The 15,802-nt window shown below is 40.1% G+C and overlaps 1 protein-coding gene across 1 annotated transcript in view; it reads left to right on the top strand.

The window, feature by feature from the left end:
- Positions 1-14,885, top strand: part of LOC115218059 (calcium/calmodulin-dependent protein kinase type IV) — a 107,638-nt gene extending 92,753 nt beyond the window's left edge. Inside the window, exons 10-12 of the mRNA XM_029787828.2 lie at positions 6,579-6,696; positions 7,560-7,718; positions 14,796-14,885. Coding sequence (XP_029643688.1) covers positions 6,579-6,696; positions 7,560-7,718; positions 14,796-14,861 — 343 coding nt within the window. The 3' untranslated portion in view covers positions 14,862-14,885. The remainder of the gene's footprint in view (positions 1-6,578; positions 6,697-7,559; positions 7,719-14,795) is intronic.
- The last annotated feature ends 917 nt before the right edge of the window (positions 14,886-15,802 follow it).

The following is a 15,802-nucleotide window of genomic DNA, read 5'->3' as shown; positions in this document are numbered from 1 at the left end:
AATTTGTATCTTTGTGGTACCAGTGCCTGTGGCACACAAGAAAGCCATCCGAACGTGGCCGTAGCCAGTACCGCATCGACTGGCCTCCGTGCTGTGGGAACATGGTGGCACATAAAAACACCATCCGAAGACCCGGCAAGACTAGTCAGGTCATAACCCGTGGGCCCTACCTGGGACGTAGTCAGTCCACCTGTACATACCTTCCTCTTGTGACACTTGTGAAGACCTGCTGAGGCAAGTGAAAATCAAATCAAATCAAATCAAAACAAATCAAAATAGATGAACATCAATGGAATTTGTATCCTTGTGGTACCAGTGCCGGTGGCACACAAGAATCCATCCGAACGTGGCCGTAGTCAGTACCGCTTGTGGTACCAGTGCCGGTGGCACACAAGAATCCATCCGAACATGGCCGTAGTCAGTACCGCATCACTGGCCATCGTGCTGTGGGCACATAACAAACACCATCCGGTCGTGGCCGTTCGCCAGCCTCATCTAGCACCTGTGTCGGTGGCACATAAAAACACCTTCCGAAGACCCGGCAAGACTAGTCAGGCCATAAACCATGGCCCCTACCTGGGACGTAGTCAGTCCACCTGTGCATACCTTCCTCCTTGTGATACTTGTGAAGGCCTGTTGAGACAAGTGAAAATCAAAATCAAAATCAAAATCAAATCAAAACAAATCAAAATAGATGAACATCAATGGAATTTGTATCTTTGTGGTACCAGTGCCGGTGGCACACAAGAGAAAACCATCCGAAAGTGGCCATAGCCAGTACCGCATCGACTGGCCTCCGTGCTGTGGGCACATGACAAACACCATCCGATCGTGGCCGTTCGCCAGCCTCATCTAGCACCTGTGTCGGTGGCACATAAAAACACCATCCGAAGACCCGGCAAGACTAGTCAGGCCATAACCATGGCCCCTACCTGGGACGTAGTCAGTCCACCTGTGCATACCTTCCTTCTTGTGACACTTGTGAAGACCTGTTGAGGCAAGTGAAAATCAAATCAAAACAAATCAAAATAGATGAACATCAATGGAATTTGTATCTTTGTGGTACCAGTGCCGGTGGCACACACTTTGTGGTACCAGTGCCGGTGGCACACAAGAGAACCATCCGAACGTGGCCGTAGCCAGTTCCGCATCGACCGGCCTCCGTGCTGTGGGCACGTAACAAACACCATCCGATCATGGCCGATCGCCAGCCTCATCTGGCACCTGTGTCGGTGGCACATAAAAACACCTTCCGAAGACCCGGCAAGACTAGTCAGTCCACCTGTGCATACCTTCCTTCTTGTGACACTTGTGAAGACCGGTTGAGGCAAATGAAAATCAAATCAAATCAAAATAGACAAAATAGATGAACATCAATGGAATTTGTATCTTGTGGTACCAGTGCCTGTGGCACACAAGAAATCCATCAGTGCCGTAGTCAGTGCGGTGGGCACATGACAAACACCATCCGATCGTGGCCGTTCGCCAGCCTCATCTAGCACCTGTGTCGGTGGTACATAAAAACACCATCCGAAGACCCGGCAAGACTAGTCAGGCCATAACCCATGGCCCCTACATGGGACGTAGTCAGTCCACCTGTGCATACCTTCCTTCTTGTGACACTTGTGAAGACCTGTTGAGACAAGTGAAAATCAAAACAAATCAAAATAGATGAACATCAATGGAATTTGTATCTTTGTGGTACCAGTGCCGGTGGCACGTGGCACATAAGAAAACCATCCGAACGTGGCCGTAGCCAGTACCGAATCGACTGGCCTCCGTGCTGTGGGCACGTAACAAGCACCATCCGATCGTGGCCGTTTGCCAGCCTCATCTGGCACCTGTATCGGTGGCACATAAAAACACCATCCGAGCGTGGCCGTCTGCCAGCCTCGTCTGGCACCTGTGTCGGGTGGCACATAAAAACACCATCCGAGCGTGGCCGTCTGCCAGCCTCGTCTGGCACCTGTGTCGGTGGCACATAAAAACACCATCCGAGCGTGGCCGTCTGCCAGCCTCGTCTGGCACCTGTGTCGGTGGCACATAAAAAAACCATCCGAGCGTGGCCGTCTGCCAGCCTCGTCTGGCACCTGTGTCGGTGGCACATAAAAACACCATCCGAGCGTGGCCGTCTGCCAGCCTCGTCTGGCACCTGTGTCGGTGGCACATAAAAACACCATCCGAGCATGGCCGTTTGCCAGCCTCGTCTGGCACCTGTGTCGGTGGCACATAAAATCACCCACTACACTCTCGGAGTGGTTGGCGTTAGGAAGGGCATCCAGCTGTAGAAACACTGCCAGATCTGACTGGACTGGTGCAGCTTTCGGGCTCCCCAGACCCCAGTTGAACCGTCGAACCCATGCTAGCATGGAAAGCGGACGTTAAATGATGATGATGATGATGATGATGATTAATGTTGAGTACTGCAGTTCGGTGAGATGCATACAATACCTCTGCAAGTACATTAATAAGGGTGATGATATGGCCGTGTTTGTGTTCAGTGATGAAGACCTTAGACATGACGAAATTAAACAATTCGTTTTGGGTAGGTATGTATCCTCCAATTATGCAGCGTGGCGCATTTTTGGATACGAGATTCATCTAAGCTCACCATCAGTTTTCCACCTGAATGTTCATTTACAGAAGAGACAGCTGGTTTACTTCACAGAGAAAAATGCACGTCAAGTCATTGAAAATCCAAAAGGGACTACGCTTACAGCTGCTACTCTCATTTACCCTGAAGTACCGGAATATTACACATACAACAACAATAATTGGAAGCGCAGGTCACATGGAACAGAACTTGACAATTGGCCCGGCGTTTCTAGGAAGAACGTCATTGGGCGTGTGTATAATATTCATCCTACCAAACAGGAAATCTTTTTGAGAATGCTACTTCATGTAGTTACTGGACCGAAGTCTTTTGCTGATCTTCGCACGGTTGATGGTATCATCTGCGCCACTTACAGGGAAGCATGTTTGAGGCGCGGACTTCTTCTCAATGACGACCACATACACAGGACATTAGCAGAGGCCTCAAATTGTAAACTGCCATGGCAACTGCGTCGATTGTTTTGTAGCATATTAATCCACTGTAATCCCAGCAACCCTCTTAACCTTTGGGAATCGTTCAGACAGAGCCTATCAAAGGACATACAGGCTAATTTAGCGCTACGTGATGGCAACGACGATGTTTATAATGAGGCATTAATCGACATGGACAGACACATAAGACGCTATGTTATACGCGATTTAAGTGAATTCCATCTGCCAACACCTGTCCATCATGAAGCGCCTTTGGATGTTGAATACATGTCAGAAAAAAACTACAACATTGCCGAATTGACGGAAACAATTACGCGAGATGAACCAAGACTTTTGCCTGAACAAAGAGAGATTTATAATGAAATTATTGACAGCGTTAGATTGAACCAAGGAAAGCTTTTCTTTTTGAATGCTCCAGGTGGTACTGGTAAAACTTTCGTTATCAATTTGATTCTCGCAAAGCTGCGTGCTGAACGTCGAATTGCCATTGCATGTGCCTCAAGTGGTATTGCAGCGACACTGCTTCAAGGCGGCCGTACGGCACATAGTGCATTCAAATTGCCCATGGACATTGGAAAGAAAGATAATCCTATATGTAATATAGATCGTAGTTCCTCAAGAGCAAGACTTCTTCGTGAATGCAGTCTTTTTATTTGGGATGAGGCTACAATGAGTAATAAGGCCATGTTTGAGGCTCTTGACAGAACTCTCCAAGATTTGCGTCACAATACAAAAATAATGGGTGAAGCTACGTTTCTCATGGCAGGAGATTTTCGACAAACTCTTCCTGTTGTCCAAGCAGGCACTAGAGCCGATGAGGTTAATGCATGTATAAAGCATTCTTATGTGTGGCACAGTGTTATCTGTCGCCATCTTCAAACAAACATGAGAGTCCACCTATTAGATCTTGGTGATGGAGTTTTGCCTTTTGTTGATGATGAGCATATTCGGTTGCCTTTTGGGAATTTCGTTCCAAATGTAGAAGAACTTATAAGAGCTGTTTTACCTGACGTTGAAACCAACTTCCAGGATCTCAATTGGCTAAGAGCAAGAGTTATTCTATCGCCTCATAATACAACAGCTCATGCTACAAATAAACAAGTACTTGATATGAATCCTGGTGAGATAGTTTCTTTCATGTCCATCGATACAAATAAAGATGAGAATGATGCAGTCAAATATCCACCCGAGCTACTCAACAAGCTAACACCTCCGGGACTTCCACCTCATCATTTGTGTTTGAAAGTTGGTGCTCCAATCATGGTGCTCAGAAATATGGAAACGCCTGAAATATGCAATGGAACCCAAATGGTTATTAGGAGGATTCAAAGCCATGTTATAACTGCTGAAATTTTGAGTGGACCATTTGTAGGAACAATCAAAATGATACATAAAATGAGTATTTCACCCTCTGATGTTCCCATTCAGTTTAAACGCTTTCAATTTCCGATAAAACTATGCTTCGCGATGACAATCAACAAGTCACAGGGACAATCACTGGACATTGTAGGCATTAACCTGTCACAACCGGTTTTCAGTCATGGTCAATTGTACGTAGCCTGTTCTCGAGTTGGAAATCCACATAAACTCTTCATTCTTGGCAATCATGAGCGCACAAGGAACATGGTTTATCAGGAGGCTCTGACAAAAGAAAACTGATTGTAAGTCATGAAATTTTGCTTGATTTTTTATTTTGCACCTCTTCATTATCTCTTCATTCTTGAAAATAAAGACATTAAAAAGAACATGGTTCATAAAGAACATTGGGTTCAGATGTTTGCAAACATTTGATCCAACTCATTCTCTTTATTCCTCATTTTCCGATTCCTTCTACGTCTCCATTAAACGGTTTTGTCAAGTTATTGTTTCTTCGCTAACATAAGACATTCATAAAGTGAATGAGTTGTTAATTACATTTTATACACTATTCCATTGTTTAGGTGGTGTCGAAAGGACTGGCATGTGTCACCATATAAACTCTCTCAGTCAAATTTCCAACTCATGAGTTCACATCGTGATACTCTTTCTACAAAACTGAGCTGGGTGTGAATTCTAATTTCATTCACTATTACAGATTTTTAAAATTTTGAAACAAACACATTGCCTCTTTCGTTTTAAAACAATAAAACAATACTACCTTAATACATTGGTCCAACAAACAAAACATCCAACACTCTCATTCTTTTATGTATCTGTCTTCCTCCATTACTCACTCACTTTTCTCCCTTCCTTTCACTTTCTATCTATAACGTCGTTTCACAGCGTCCGTTATCCCCCCTCCCTGCCTTCCACAGCGCTTTCACACACTCTCACTCTCTACGTCTGTCTGCATTCATAGAGAGAATTATCATCGCCACCACCACCACCACTCAATCATGACAACAAATATTATGAATCAGATATTTATTGGGTTAATTATATATGTGTGTGTGTATCTATATATAAATATGTATATATAATAATTTTTATATATACAAAGTGCATATATCTGTATTTATATATATATATATATTATATATATATATATTATATATATATATATATATATATTATATATATATATATATATATACACATATATACACACACACACACACCACACTCTTACCCGCGCGTAGAGCGGGTCACCTTCAGCTAGTCTACCTATATAAAAGAGGAAAAAAACTTGCACACTTTGGCTTTGGTAAGGATTCAATGGCACTAGACGTACTAGGATTGAGCTGAAAATTTACACACCTATAGAATGCGTGGTGTAGTTACAGCCAGAGTAGGTTTCAAGTCTCTATCTCGATAACAAAGGCCCGAAACAATGCATTTTCTGCGAGTGAGTGGATGTCATAAACTATTGCCTTGAGTTGTGTTCATGCAACATGTTGGATTCTGCATGTGACTGTGCACGTGTTTGCATGAATGCAATGGAAAAATGAGGCGAAAACACGTTCAATTTTTGAGTTTTTCGAAAAACAAGGTCTATATATATAAAGCTGAAGTTGTGCTGTGTATGGCAGGTTTGGTAGCCTTCAACTAACACAATCTCCAAGTTGACCAAAATTCAAAGTATGATAGAAGAAGGCTTGCTCTTCATTCCATAGAAGATAAAATTCAAATCGGGCCATGTTAACACCAAAAATTATTTACATCAAAAAGATGCTTTTTTTCTATGAAAATTCCTATTTTTTTACTGTTTTGTCGCCATTTTTCAGTGTATTTCAACCAGAAAAATGTTCACTTAAAGAAAATAACAAGCTACATAATGCAAAATTTTTACTTTTCAAAAATTTTAATTCTAAAGAGTCGAAACAAACCCGAGCAACGCCGGGTGATACTACTAGTATATATATAAATCAGAGCATTTTTCATCAAGGAAGGAATATCAATGCCTAGCTAAAAGGGATGTTTCTAAAATGCTATCGACCATTTTCTAATAACAACATAACTAATCATTTTACTGTGGGTAACAAACCTTACTAAAGTTTCTTTTCGCTTAAATAACCCTGATTTTCTGACAGATTTTTGCATCTCTTTTGTTGCAGACTCGTTGGTTATGAGCCATTTTTTGCATCAAATGATCACAAAATATACAAGAGAATCATTCGAATTGACTGGAAATTTGAATCTCCATGGTGGGATGACATTAGTAGCAACAGTAAAGTAAGTCTTTGTTCATGTGCATGTCATCATCCTTTAACATCCATTTCCCATGCTGGCATGGGTTGGACGGTTTGACCAGAGCTGGCAAACTGCACCAGACTCCAGTCTGATTTGGCTTGGTTTCTACAGCTTGATGCCCTTCTTAAATCAACCTATTTCTTTATTGACCACAACAGGCTAAACACAGAGGGGACAAAAAAACAGATTAAGTCGATTACATCAACCCCAGTGCATAACTGGTACTTAATTTATCGACCCCGAAAGGATGAAAGGCAAAGTTGACCTAGGCGGAATTTGAACTCAGAACGTAACGGCAGACGAAATACGGCTATGCATTTCACCCGGCGTGCGAACATTTCTGCCAGCTCACCGCCTTATGTCCAAATATGACATTCATCAACAAAAGATAGATTAGAATATAAAACTGCTTTCCACAATTAAGAGTAAAGAAATTTTGAGTGGATATATCTGATTTCCAAAATTAAAAGACGGTGAGCTGGCAGAAACGTTAGCACACCGGGCAAAATGTGTAATTGTATTTCATCTGCCGTTACGTTCTGAGTTCAAATTCCACCGAAGTCAACTTGGCCTTTCATCCTTTCGGGGTCAATGAATTAAGTACCAGTTATGCACTGGGGTTGATGTAATCGACTTAATCCGTTTGTCTGTCCATGTTTGTCCCCTCTATGTTTAGCCCCTTGTGGGCAATAAAGAATTATATATCTGATTTCCACAATAAAACAATTTTTAAAAAATTGTGAACTGAATCAAATGCAATGAAAATGGATTATTTCTTTTGAATGTTGAAATCTTTTATTTTTTTATCTTTTGACTTTTTTTGGTTTTTGTTCTGTTTTTTATAGGATTTGATTTCTAAAATATTGATCCGTGATGCTAACAAGCGTCCGAATCCAACAGAAGCCCTTCAGCATCCCTGGGTAACAGGAGAAGCAGCCAAGGATGAGAACATGGTGAAAACGAAGCAAAGATTGATATCTTTTAATGGACGAAGAAAGTTAAAGGTAAATTCTCTCTTTATAGCATTACTGCATTTCTTCCATTTTGGAATCTTGAATGACTCATTTCATCATCATCATCATCTTCATCGTTTAACGTCCGCTTTCCATGCTAGCATGGGTTGGACGATTTTGACTGAGGGCTGGTGAACCAGATGGTCGCACCAGGCTCCAATCTTGATCTGGCAGAGTTTCTACAGCTGGATGCCCTTCCTAACACCAACCACTCCGAGAGTGTAGTGGGTGTTTTTTACGTGCCACTGGCAATGACCTCGCTCGAATCCTTTACACGTGCCACCAGCACAGGTGCCATAAGGCAACGTTGGTAATGATCACGCTCGAATGGTGACCTTTTACTTGCCACGGCACGGGTTCAGTCAGGTGGTACTGGCAATGACCTAGCTCGAATCTTTTTACACATGCCACCAGCACAGGTGCCAGTAAGGTGACGCTGGTAACGATCATGCTCGAATGGTGTCTTTTACGTGTCACTGGTACGGAGTCCAGATAGCCGCACTGGACTAAGTCAAATGGACTAATTCAAATATTCATCTAGGTTTTGTCTGTGGGTTACCCAATTCTATAGTCTACATAGAAGGAACATCACTGTTACTTCCTGTGTTGCTCAGTCCCAGGATAAGGACTGCTGACAGAACAGACTTAGGATGAAAGACATTCCAGCAGTGACCGTCCGCCCAGAACCATATTATTCGGTGCCCTTCTTTTCTTAGACAGTAGGTTATGATTTGAAGGGAAAATTTGGCTATTATTTCTATCAAGTCGATCACTAAGAGGTTCCATCACAAGGAACATCAACCAAAATGTCACCAAGTATGGAATTGCTTTCAACCAATTCTAAAGAAGGCATTTATTTAAACTTTGTTCTGCTTATCAATTAATCTATTAATCATAGCTGTGCAACAATTAAGACGTGTTGTTTTAAGTAAAGACAGCATCCATCTATCAATGTCTATTTCGTTCAACTTGCACAAGCACTCGGCCCCCCAGAGTGATAGCCAAGGTTTACTCCAGCCAGCAATATATTGTAAACTAGCAGTATCGCCTGGCATTGCTCAGGTTTGTTTCAACCCTTTAGAATTAAAATTTTTGGAAAGTAAATATCTTGCATTATGTAGCTTGTTATTTTCTTTAAGTGAACATTTTTCTGGTTGAAATACACTGAAAAATGGCGACAAAACAGTAAAAAAATCGTAAAAAATAGGAATTTTCATAGAAAAAAAGCACCTTTTTGATGTAAATAATTTTTGGTGTTAACATGGTCTGATTTGAAATTTTTCTTTTACAGAAGGAAGAGCAAGTCTTCTTCTATCATCTCAATTTTGGTCAACTTGCGCCGCAGGGTCTCAGAGGAGATAGTGTTAGTTGAAGGCTGCCAAACCTGCCATACACAGCACAACTTCAGCTTTATATATATAGAGATATAGTGTATATATATATATGGTCAACACACACATTGCATGCATGTGTTTTGTACACATACATGCTAGTGTGTGTGTGTGTGTGTGTGTGTGTGTGTGTCTGAAGCCATTCACACATACATACATACATAACAACACCTGTCTCTGTTTTTGTCTGTCAATCACTCACTAAAAAGAAATTTTTTAAATCTCTGTCTTTACACCGTCGCTAGAAGGGGACTTAACTCATGTTTTGTAAATAATAATGGCGTCATTACAGTGGATTTCTCTGCCATGAAAATTGAAGTTATGGCTCAAATTTATTTACCGCTATTCGCAGGTGCCTCAGGGGAAAATAATTTGATGAAAATACAGCTAGGGTCATGACGAATGTCCTCCTGAAATTTGAGCGACATGCGTACTAATTTGTGGATGTGCATAAACTACAATCATGTACACACACACACACATCCTGCCTTATATATATATACAGATGAAGCAACTATCGGTCATTGATTTGCAACAAGCAAAATAGCTAGTTGTAAAATCTCGAGAAGGGATCAGTGTAGTAACTATTCTAACAAGTAAATTCCAATGTGATAGTGCCCATGTTGTTGGTCATGCCAGACGTTTCGGCTGACTGGATAAATCTCCTGAGATTATCACCATGTTCATGTTAATCTTTGCCAGCTACGATGATATCATCTAGATAGGCAAAGGGTTTTTGAAGATAGTTTCTTTTTATGAATTCATCCAGGACATGCCGGAAAATTGCAGCGGCATTGGTAAAACCAAACGGAAGCCATTTAAACTAATACAGTCTCTCCCCCACCCTGCATCAAATACTGTCAGCTTGTAGTGTTTGGGTAGGAGTTCCACCTGGTGATATGCAGCTGTAGCGTGTAGTCATTTCCAAATAGTAGCGCCAATTTGTGGTAGCTGGCAATATGACGTAATGTCGTATTGCCAAAGAAATATGATTGTCGATTTTCCATTGGTTAATATTACTGCTCATATAGGAATTCTAAAAGTTAGTTAAAGAATATTTTTGTGATTTTGATTCTTGACGTAATGTCGTATTGCCGAAGAAATATGATTGTCGATTTCCCATTGGTTAATATAACTGCTCATATAGGAATTCTAAAAGTTAGTTAAAGAATATTTTTATGTGATTTTGATACTTTAAAGTCAAGTTGAGCAGTTATAAAAACCCTGGATTTTGGGAAAAACTTCAGTGTTTGTGGGATGTAACTAAACTCTATGACACTCACTCCTTTGAGACATTGGTAATTTTTTATGCCATGTCCAAGAAAAATCCAACAAGTCTTGTTTGAATTGTTGAGATTTAATATAGCTACAATGTAGCTAAAATATATAGTCGTAATTCTCTACAACACAGCTATCATACCTATGTTGCTGAAAATCTTGTTTGCTGCTATTTCATTTAGAAGATCATCGATCTGAGGGTTAGGGTAGGCATCCAGTTGTGTGTAGATATTTATAGTGTCTGAGTAGTTGGTCAGTCTTTTCTGCCTTCCTTGAGATGTCATGAAGCATTGAGCTCACAACGGACTACAGCTTTCCTGACTTATGTCCTCTGAAAGTAACCTATTTCATGCTTGATAAACTCTGCGTCTCCAGGACTGCTTCTTGAAGTTCTAATTGGTTTGAGCTTAGAGGTCTCAATGCCTGAAAGTAGTTTGTACACGATGCATTTGAGGCTGGACATGTACATGCAGAATGACACAGGCTTGCACGTGCCCTTGAAGTCAATTGTAATTGCCAAGTGTTAACTGCCCACGGTTCATCTGTTATAAGTCTTTTGGTAGTGCCCTACACCATCACTTTTTCTTTTCTGAATCACTCTCAGGTTCTGTGATAGCTGCTGTTTTAGGGGAGCTTTGTTTGTTTCTTGGTGGCGTTTTTGAGAGGCAGACCTTCTTCCAGTGGCCTTTCTTCTGACACCTTCTGCAAGTGGTGTTTCTTGCCAGGCATTGAATTTTTTTTTTATGGATGTTAACTGGGAAATTACCACCTGTATCATCTCTTGTGAAAGGTAGAAGAGTCCAGTTTGCTGGACATTGTTGTAGAGCTGAAAACGAGGTAATTTATACTCTTCTCCTCTGGAAGCCATTTGCTCGTGATATCAGAGGGCGCACACTCTCCTACCCTGATGTAATCTCCAGGGATACAGGCATCCAGCAACGGGACCTCCGTAATGCTATGATGGACCGTGAAGTCTGGCGTAACATAGTACATTCCATTGTCTCGACCACGGTCGAACAATGATGATGATGAGGATATCAATTCCGATGATGACTGGCGCTACAAGGTGGTCAGCCACAAGGAAATTAGCATTATCTGTATATATATGAAGCAGGATGTGTATGTGTGTGTACGTGATTGTAGTTTATGTACATCCACAAATTAGTACGCATATCGCTCAAATTTTAGGAGGACATTCGTCACGACCCTAGTTGTATTTCGTCAAATTATTTTCCCCTAAGGCACCCGCGAATAGCGGTAAATAAATTTGAGCCATAACTTCAATTTTCACGGTGGCGAAATCCACTGCAGTGATGCCATTATTATTTACAAAACATGAGTTAAGTCCCCTTCTAGCGACGGTGTAAAGAGAGGGAGGGAGAGAGAGAGAGATTTAAAAAATTTCTTTTTAGTGAGTGATTGACAGACAAAAACAGAGACAGGTGTTGTTATGTATGTATGTATGTGTGAATGGCTTCAGACACACACACACACACACACTAGCATGTATGTGTACAAAACACATGCATGCAATGTGTGTGTTGACCATATATATATATACACTATATCTCTATATATATAAAGCTGAAGTTGTGCTGTGTATGGCAGGTTTGGCAGCCTTCAACTAACACTATCTCCTCTGAGACCCTGCGGCGCAAGTTGACCAAAATTGAGATGATAGAAGAAGACTTGCTCTTCCTTCTGTAAAAGAAAAATTTCAAATCAGACCATGTTAACACCAAAAATTATTTACATCAAAAAGGTGCTTTTTTTCTATGAATATCCCCTTTTTTTACGATTTTTTTACTGTTGTGTTGCCATGTTACGGTGTATTTCAACCAAAAAAATGTTCACTTAAAGAAAATAACAAGCCACATAATGCAAAATTTTTACTTTCCAAAAATTCCAATTCTAAAGGGTCGAAACAAACCCGAGCAATGCCAGGCGATACTGCTAGTAATTCGTAACTGTAGTCATATCTCTTTATGTTCTGAATCCACTCTTCATTGGGTCAGTTTTACTATTCATGATCAATAAAGCAGATAGCAGTTAAGTACTGGAGTTGATTGAATCAACAAGACACCTCTCTCAATTGTGTAATCTTGTGCTTGTTATATACTCTGGCTTTTGCTAGCAAGATTTGCTCTAACATTCAGACCTTGTTGGAATTGGTTATTTTCTTTCTTCATTTTGAGGTCAAAGCAGAGACTGTACAGCAGTCTACTTACAATCACTGATGTTTTTAAAGAGAGAAGGGGGGAGGGTAGAAAGAGAGAGAGAGAGAGAGAGTCATGCATTTTGCAAGATATTGCTGGAGAGCTAAACAGGAAGTCATTAGTGATACTCTCCTACAGACACTCCAACATGGTCAGTTATCCAGTAGAACCTCTCATTGACCAACTCTGTACAGATACAAGACGTTGTTCTTCTGAGTTTCTGGATGCTACGCTTGACAAGATGTAAAAGATGGTGTGATCAAGTTGAGCAAATCATAAGAAACCCAACTAGATATTTACTTTGCCCACAAAATCTGTGGCTTTGTTCTTAATAACGGTTTCAAAATTTGACACAAGGCCAGGAATTTTAGTGGGAGTGGAATAGTTAATTTCATCAACCCCAGTACCTGACTGGTACTTATTTTATTGACCCCAGAAAGGCAAAGTCAGTCTTGGTAGAATTTGAACTCAAAATGTAAGGAGCCAGCGCAAATGCATCTCTTTTGTGCAATATGCAGTTACAATGGAATACATTGACATTAGTGAAGAAGATATACTACTAGCCATAGATGAAGTGGACACAAACTCAACTGCTGGTCCGGATGGTTTCCCAGCAATCCTCTTCAAATCGTCTAAGCATGCCCTGGCAAAACCCCTCCAGATTCTCTTCCAGAGCTTTCTTACAAATGGCAAGCTGAAGGAGGGAATAATATGCCCAATACATATGCCAGCTTTACTGCCTTCCTTTGTGCTTAATAATGGAATCAGCAGAGAGTGCAGAATGTTTCATAGTATTTACAATATGTCTTGTCAAGATGGAATGACTGAGTGCAAATGGTACTTAATGGGTCATGGATGTGTTTTCTTCTGTTTCTAGACAGGACATATTATTTTAAATCCCCTCAACCGATACAGTCTGTCATATAGTTAACATAGAAGGAACTCACTGTTTTCGACAGAGTTACTTCTTATGCTGTTCAGTCCTGTGTTAGTCCTGATAGAACAGACATTCTGAGATGAAAGATATTCCAGTTGTAACCATCCTTTCTTTTTCTCAGACTTCATCATCATCATTGTTCGACCGTGGTCAAAACAATGGAATTTACTATGTTATGCCAGACCTCACAGTCCATCATAGCACTACGGAGGTCCTGTTGCCGGATGCCTGTATCCTTGGAGATTACATCAGGGTAGGAGAGTGTGTACCCTCTGGTATCACGAGCAGATGGCTTCCAGAGGAGAAGAGTAGAAATTACCTCGTTTTCAGCTCTATAACAATGTCCAGCAAACTGGACTCTTCTACCTTTCACAAGAGATGATACAGGTGGTTATTTCCCATATATTTGCCATAGAAAAGACTATGGCAGACAAACAGCAAGCATCATTATCAGGCTTTGAGCAAATGTATTTCGTCTGCTTCTGTTGTGACCCCCCCCCCTTAGAATCCACAAACATATGAAGAACAAAAATACAACTGAAAGAGTGTAAGGCGAATAGCCTGCATCTCTTGACATTCACCATTGCTTGTTCAGGATGTATGAGTCAGGGTTTTCAGTTGGGAGGCGACTGAGAAAGACAGCTTTGTGGATCAGGCCTTGATATTTGGCATGCTATCTGCTTGCCCTAAAAATGGGACTAACTTGGGGGCTATACAACAACACAAACAATAACAACTACTGGTTACACCCTAGACCATTCTTCCTCCATTTTATATTCATGCTACATGAATCCAAACGTAAGTTCAGCACTTTCTGTAAGGTCCACACACTTCTTTCATTGCTTACACACACACACACACACATGCACATCACACATACACACACGCACACACACATACTCAAAATTGTGCAGAAGCCCGTTGTATATGACTATATGTTACATATATATTTACACACACACATGCACACACACATCACACACACTCACATGCACATCACACATACACACACACACACGCATGCACACACACATGCACACACACACTTATATTCCCTACAAGGGCCCCAGGTTGTTAACAGGTTTGACAAAAGCCTAGAAAAAGTGACTTCAAGGGTTTGTCATTTTGAGAGAAAGTCCAACAAAACAAAACAACGATGATGATGATGATAATTCTCCTCATCATTGTCACCACCACCACCACCACCAATATCATCATCATCACGGTATGTTTAATGTTTTTACAGGCTGCTGCAAAGGCTGTGATCATGACAAACAGAGTTATGAAGTTTGCAGGCAGAACCACCAGCTAAATTTGCCAGTCAATGTCAAAGAAACAAACAAAAAAAAAAATTGGATTTTAAACATTTCACATTATTATTATTATTATTATTATTATTATTATTATTATTATAATTATTATTATCACTTATTATCGTTGTTATTGTTGTTGTTAATATTGCTATTATTGTTGTTGAAGTAATAAAAGCAAAAAAAGGTATTATATATAATATTTAAGAAATCATCATCATCATCATTAATTATTATTATTATTATTATTATTATTATTTATTATTATTATTATTATTATTATTATAATAAAGGCAGTGAGTGGCAGAATATTTAGTTATCATCTCTCTGCTACAAGGTTCTGAGTTCAAATATAACCAAGGCCCACTTTTGCTTTTCATACATCCAGTGTCAACCTCACTCAACCAACAAAAGGTTATGCCTTGTAAATCTGTTAAAAATTATTATTATTATTATTATTATTATTACTATTACTATTATTATTATCATTATCATTATTATTATTAAGTAAACAGCAACATCAGTAGAGCCAAGGAGGAAACGATTTTACTGTAATTCACGATCTCCTTTTACATTTATCTCACAACAGAGACAACTTAGCCTTCCACTTTTCTTGGATCGATAAAATAAGAACCAGTTGAGGACAGGAACAGATTAAACTGCACACAGCCTCCTTCCTCTAAATTGCTGTCCAAATCATCATTATTATTATTAATATTATCATAGGTGCCACATTTGTCTAGGGCTTATATATTTATATGATTGCGTCGTATTTATCCAGTAAATGATTGATTGGTAAATAAAATAGATAAAAGCAATGTCCTATCGTGGCATGAAATAGAGTTTCGTACAAGTTTTCTGGAAAATAGTTCCAATTTATTTACATTATATATATATATATATATATATATATATATATATATATATATACTAGCATTATGAC

Source organism: Octopus sinensis, linkage group LG12 (genome assembly GCF_006345805.1).
Source record: "Octopus sinensis linkage group LG12, ASM634580v1, whole genome shotgun sequence".
Lineage (NCBI taxonomy): Eukaryota > Metazoa > Mollusca > Cephalopoda > Octopoda > Octopodidae > Octopus > Octopus sinensis.
Note: the sequence above shows the minus strand (reverse complement) of the source record. Positions and strands in the feature narration are given on the sequence as shown.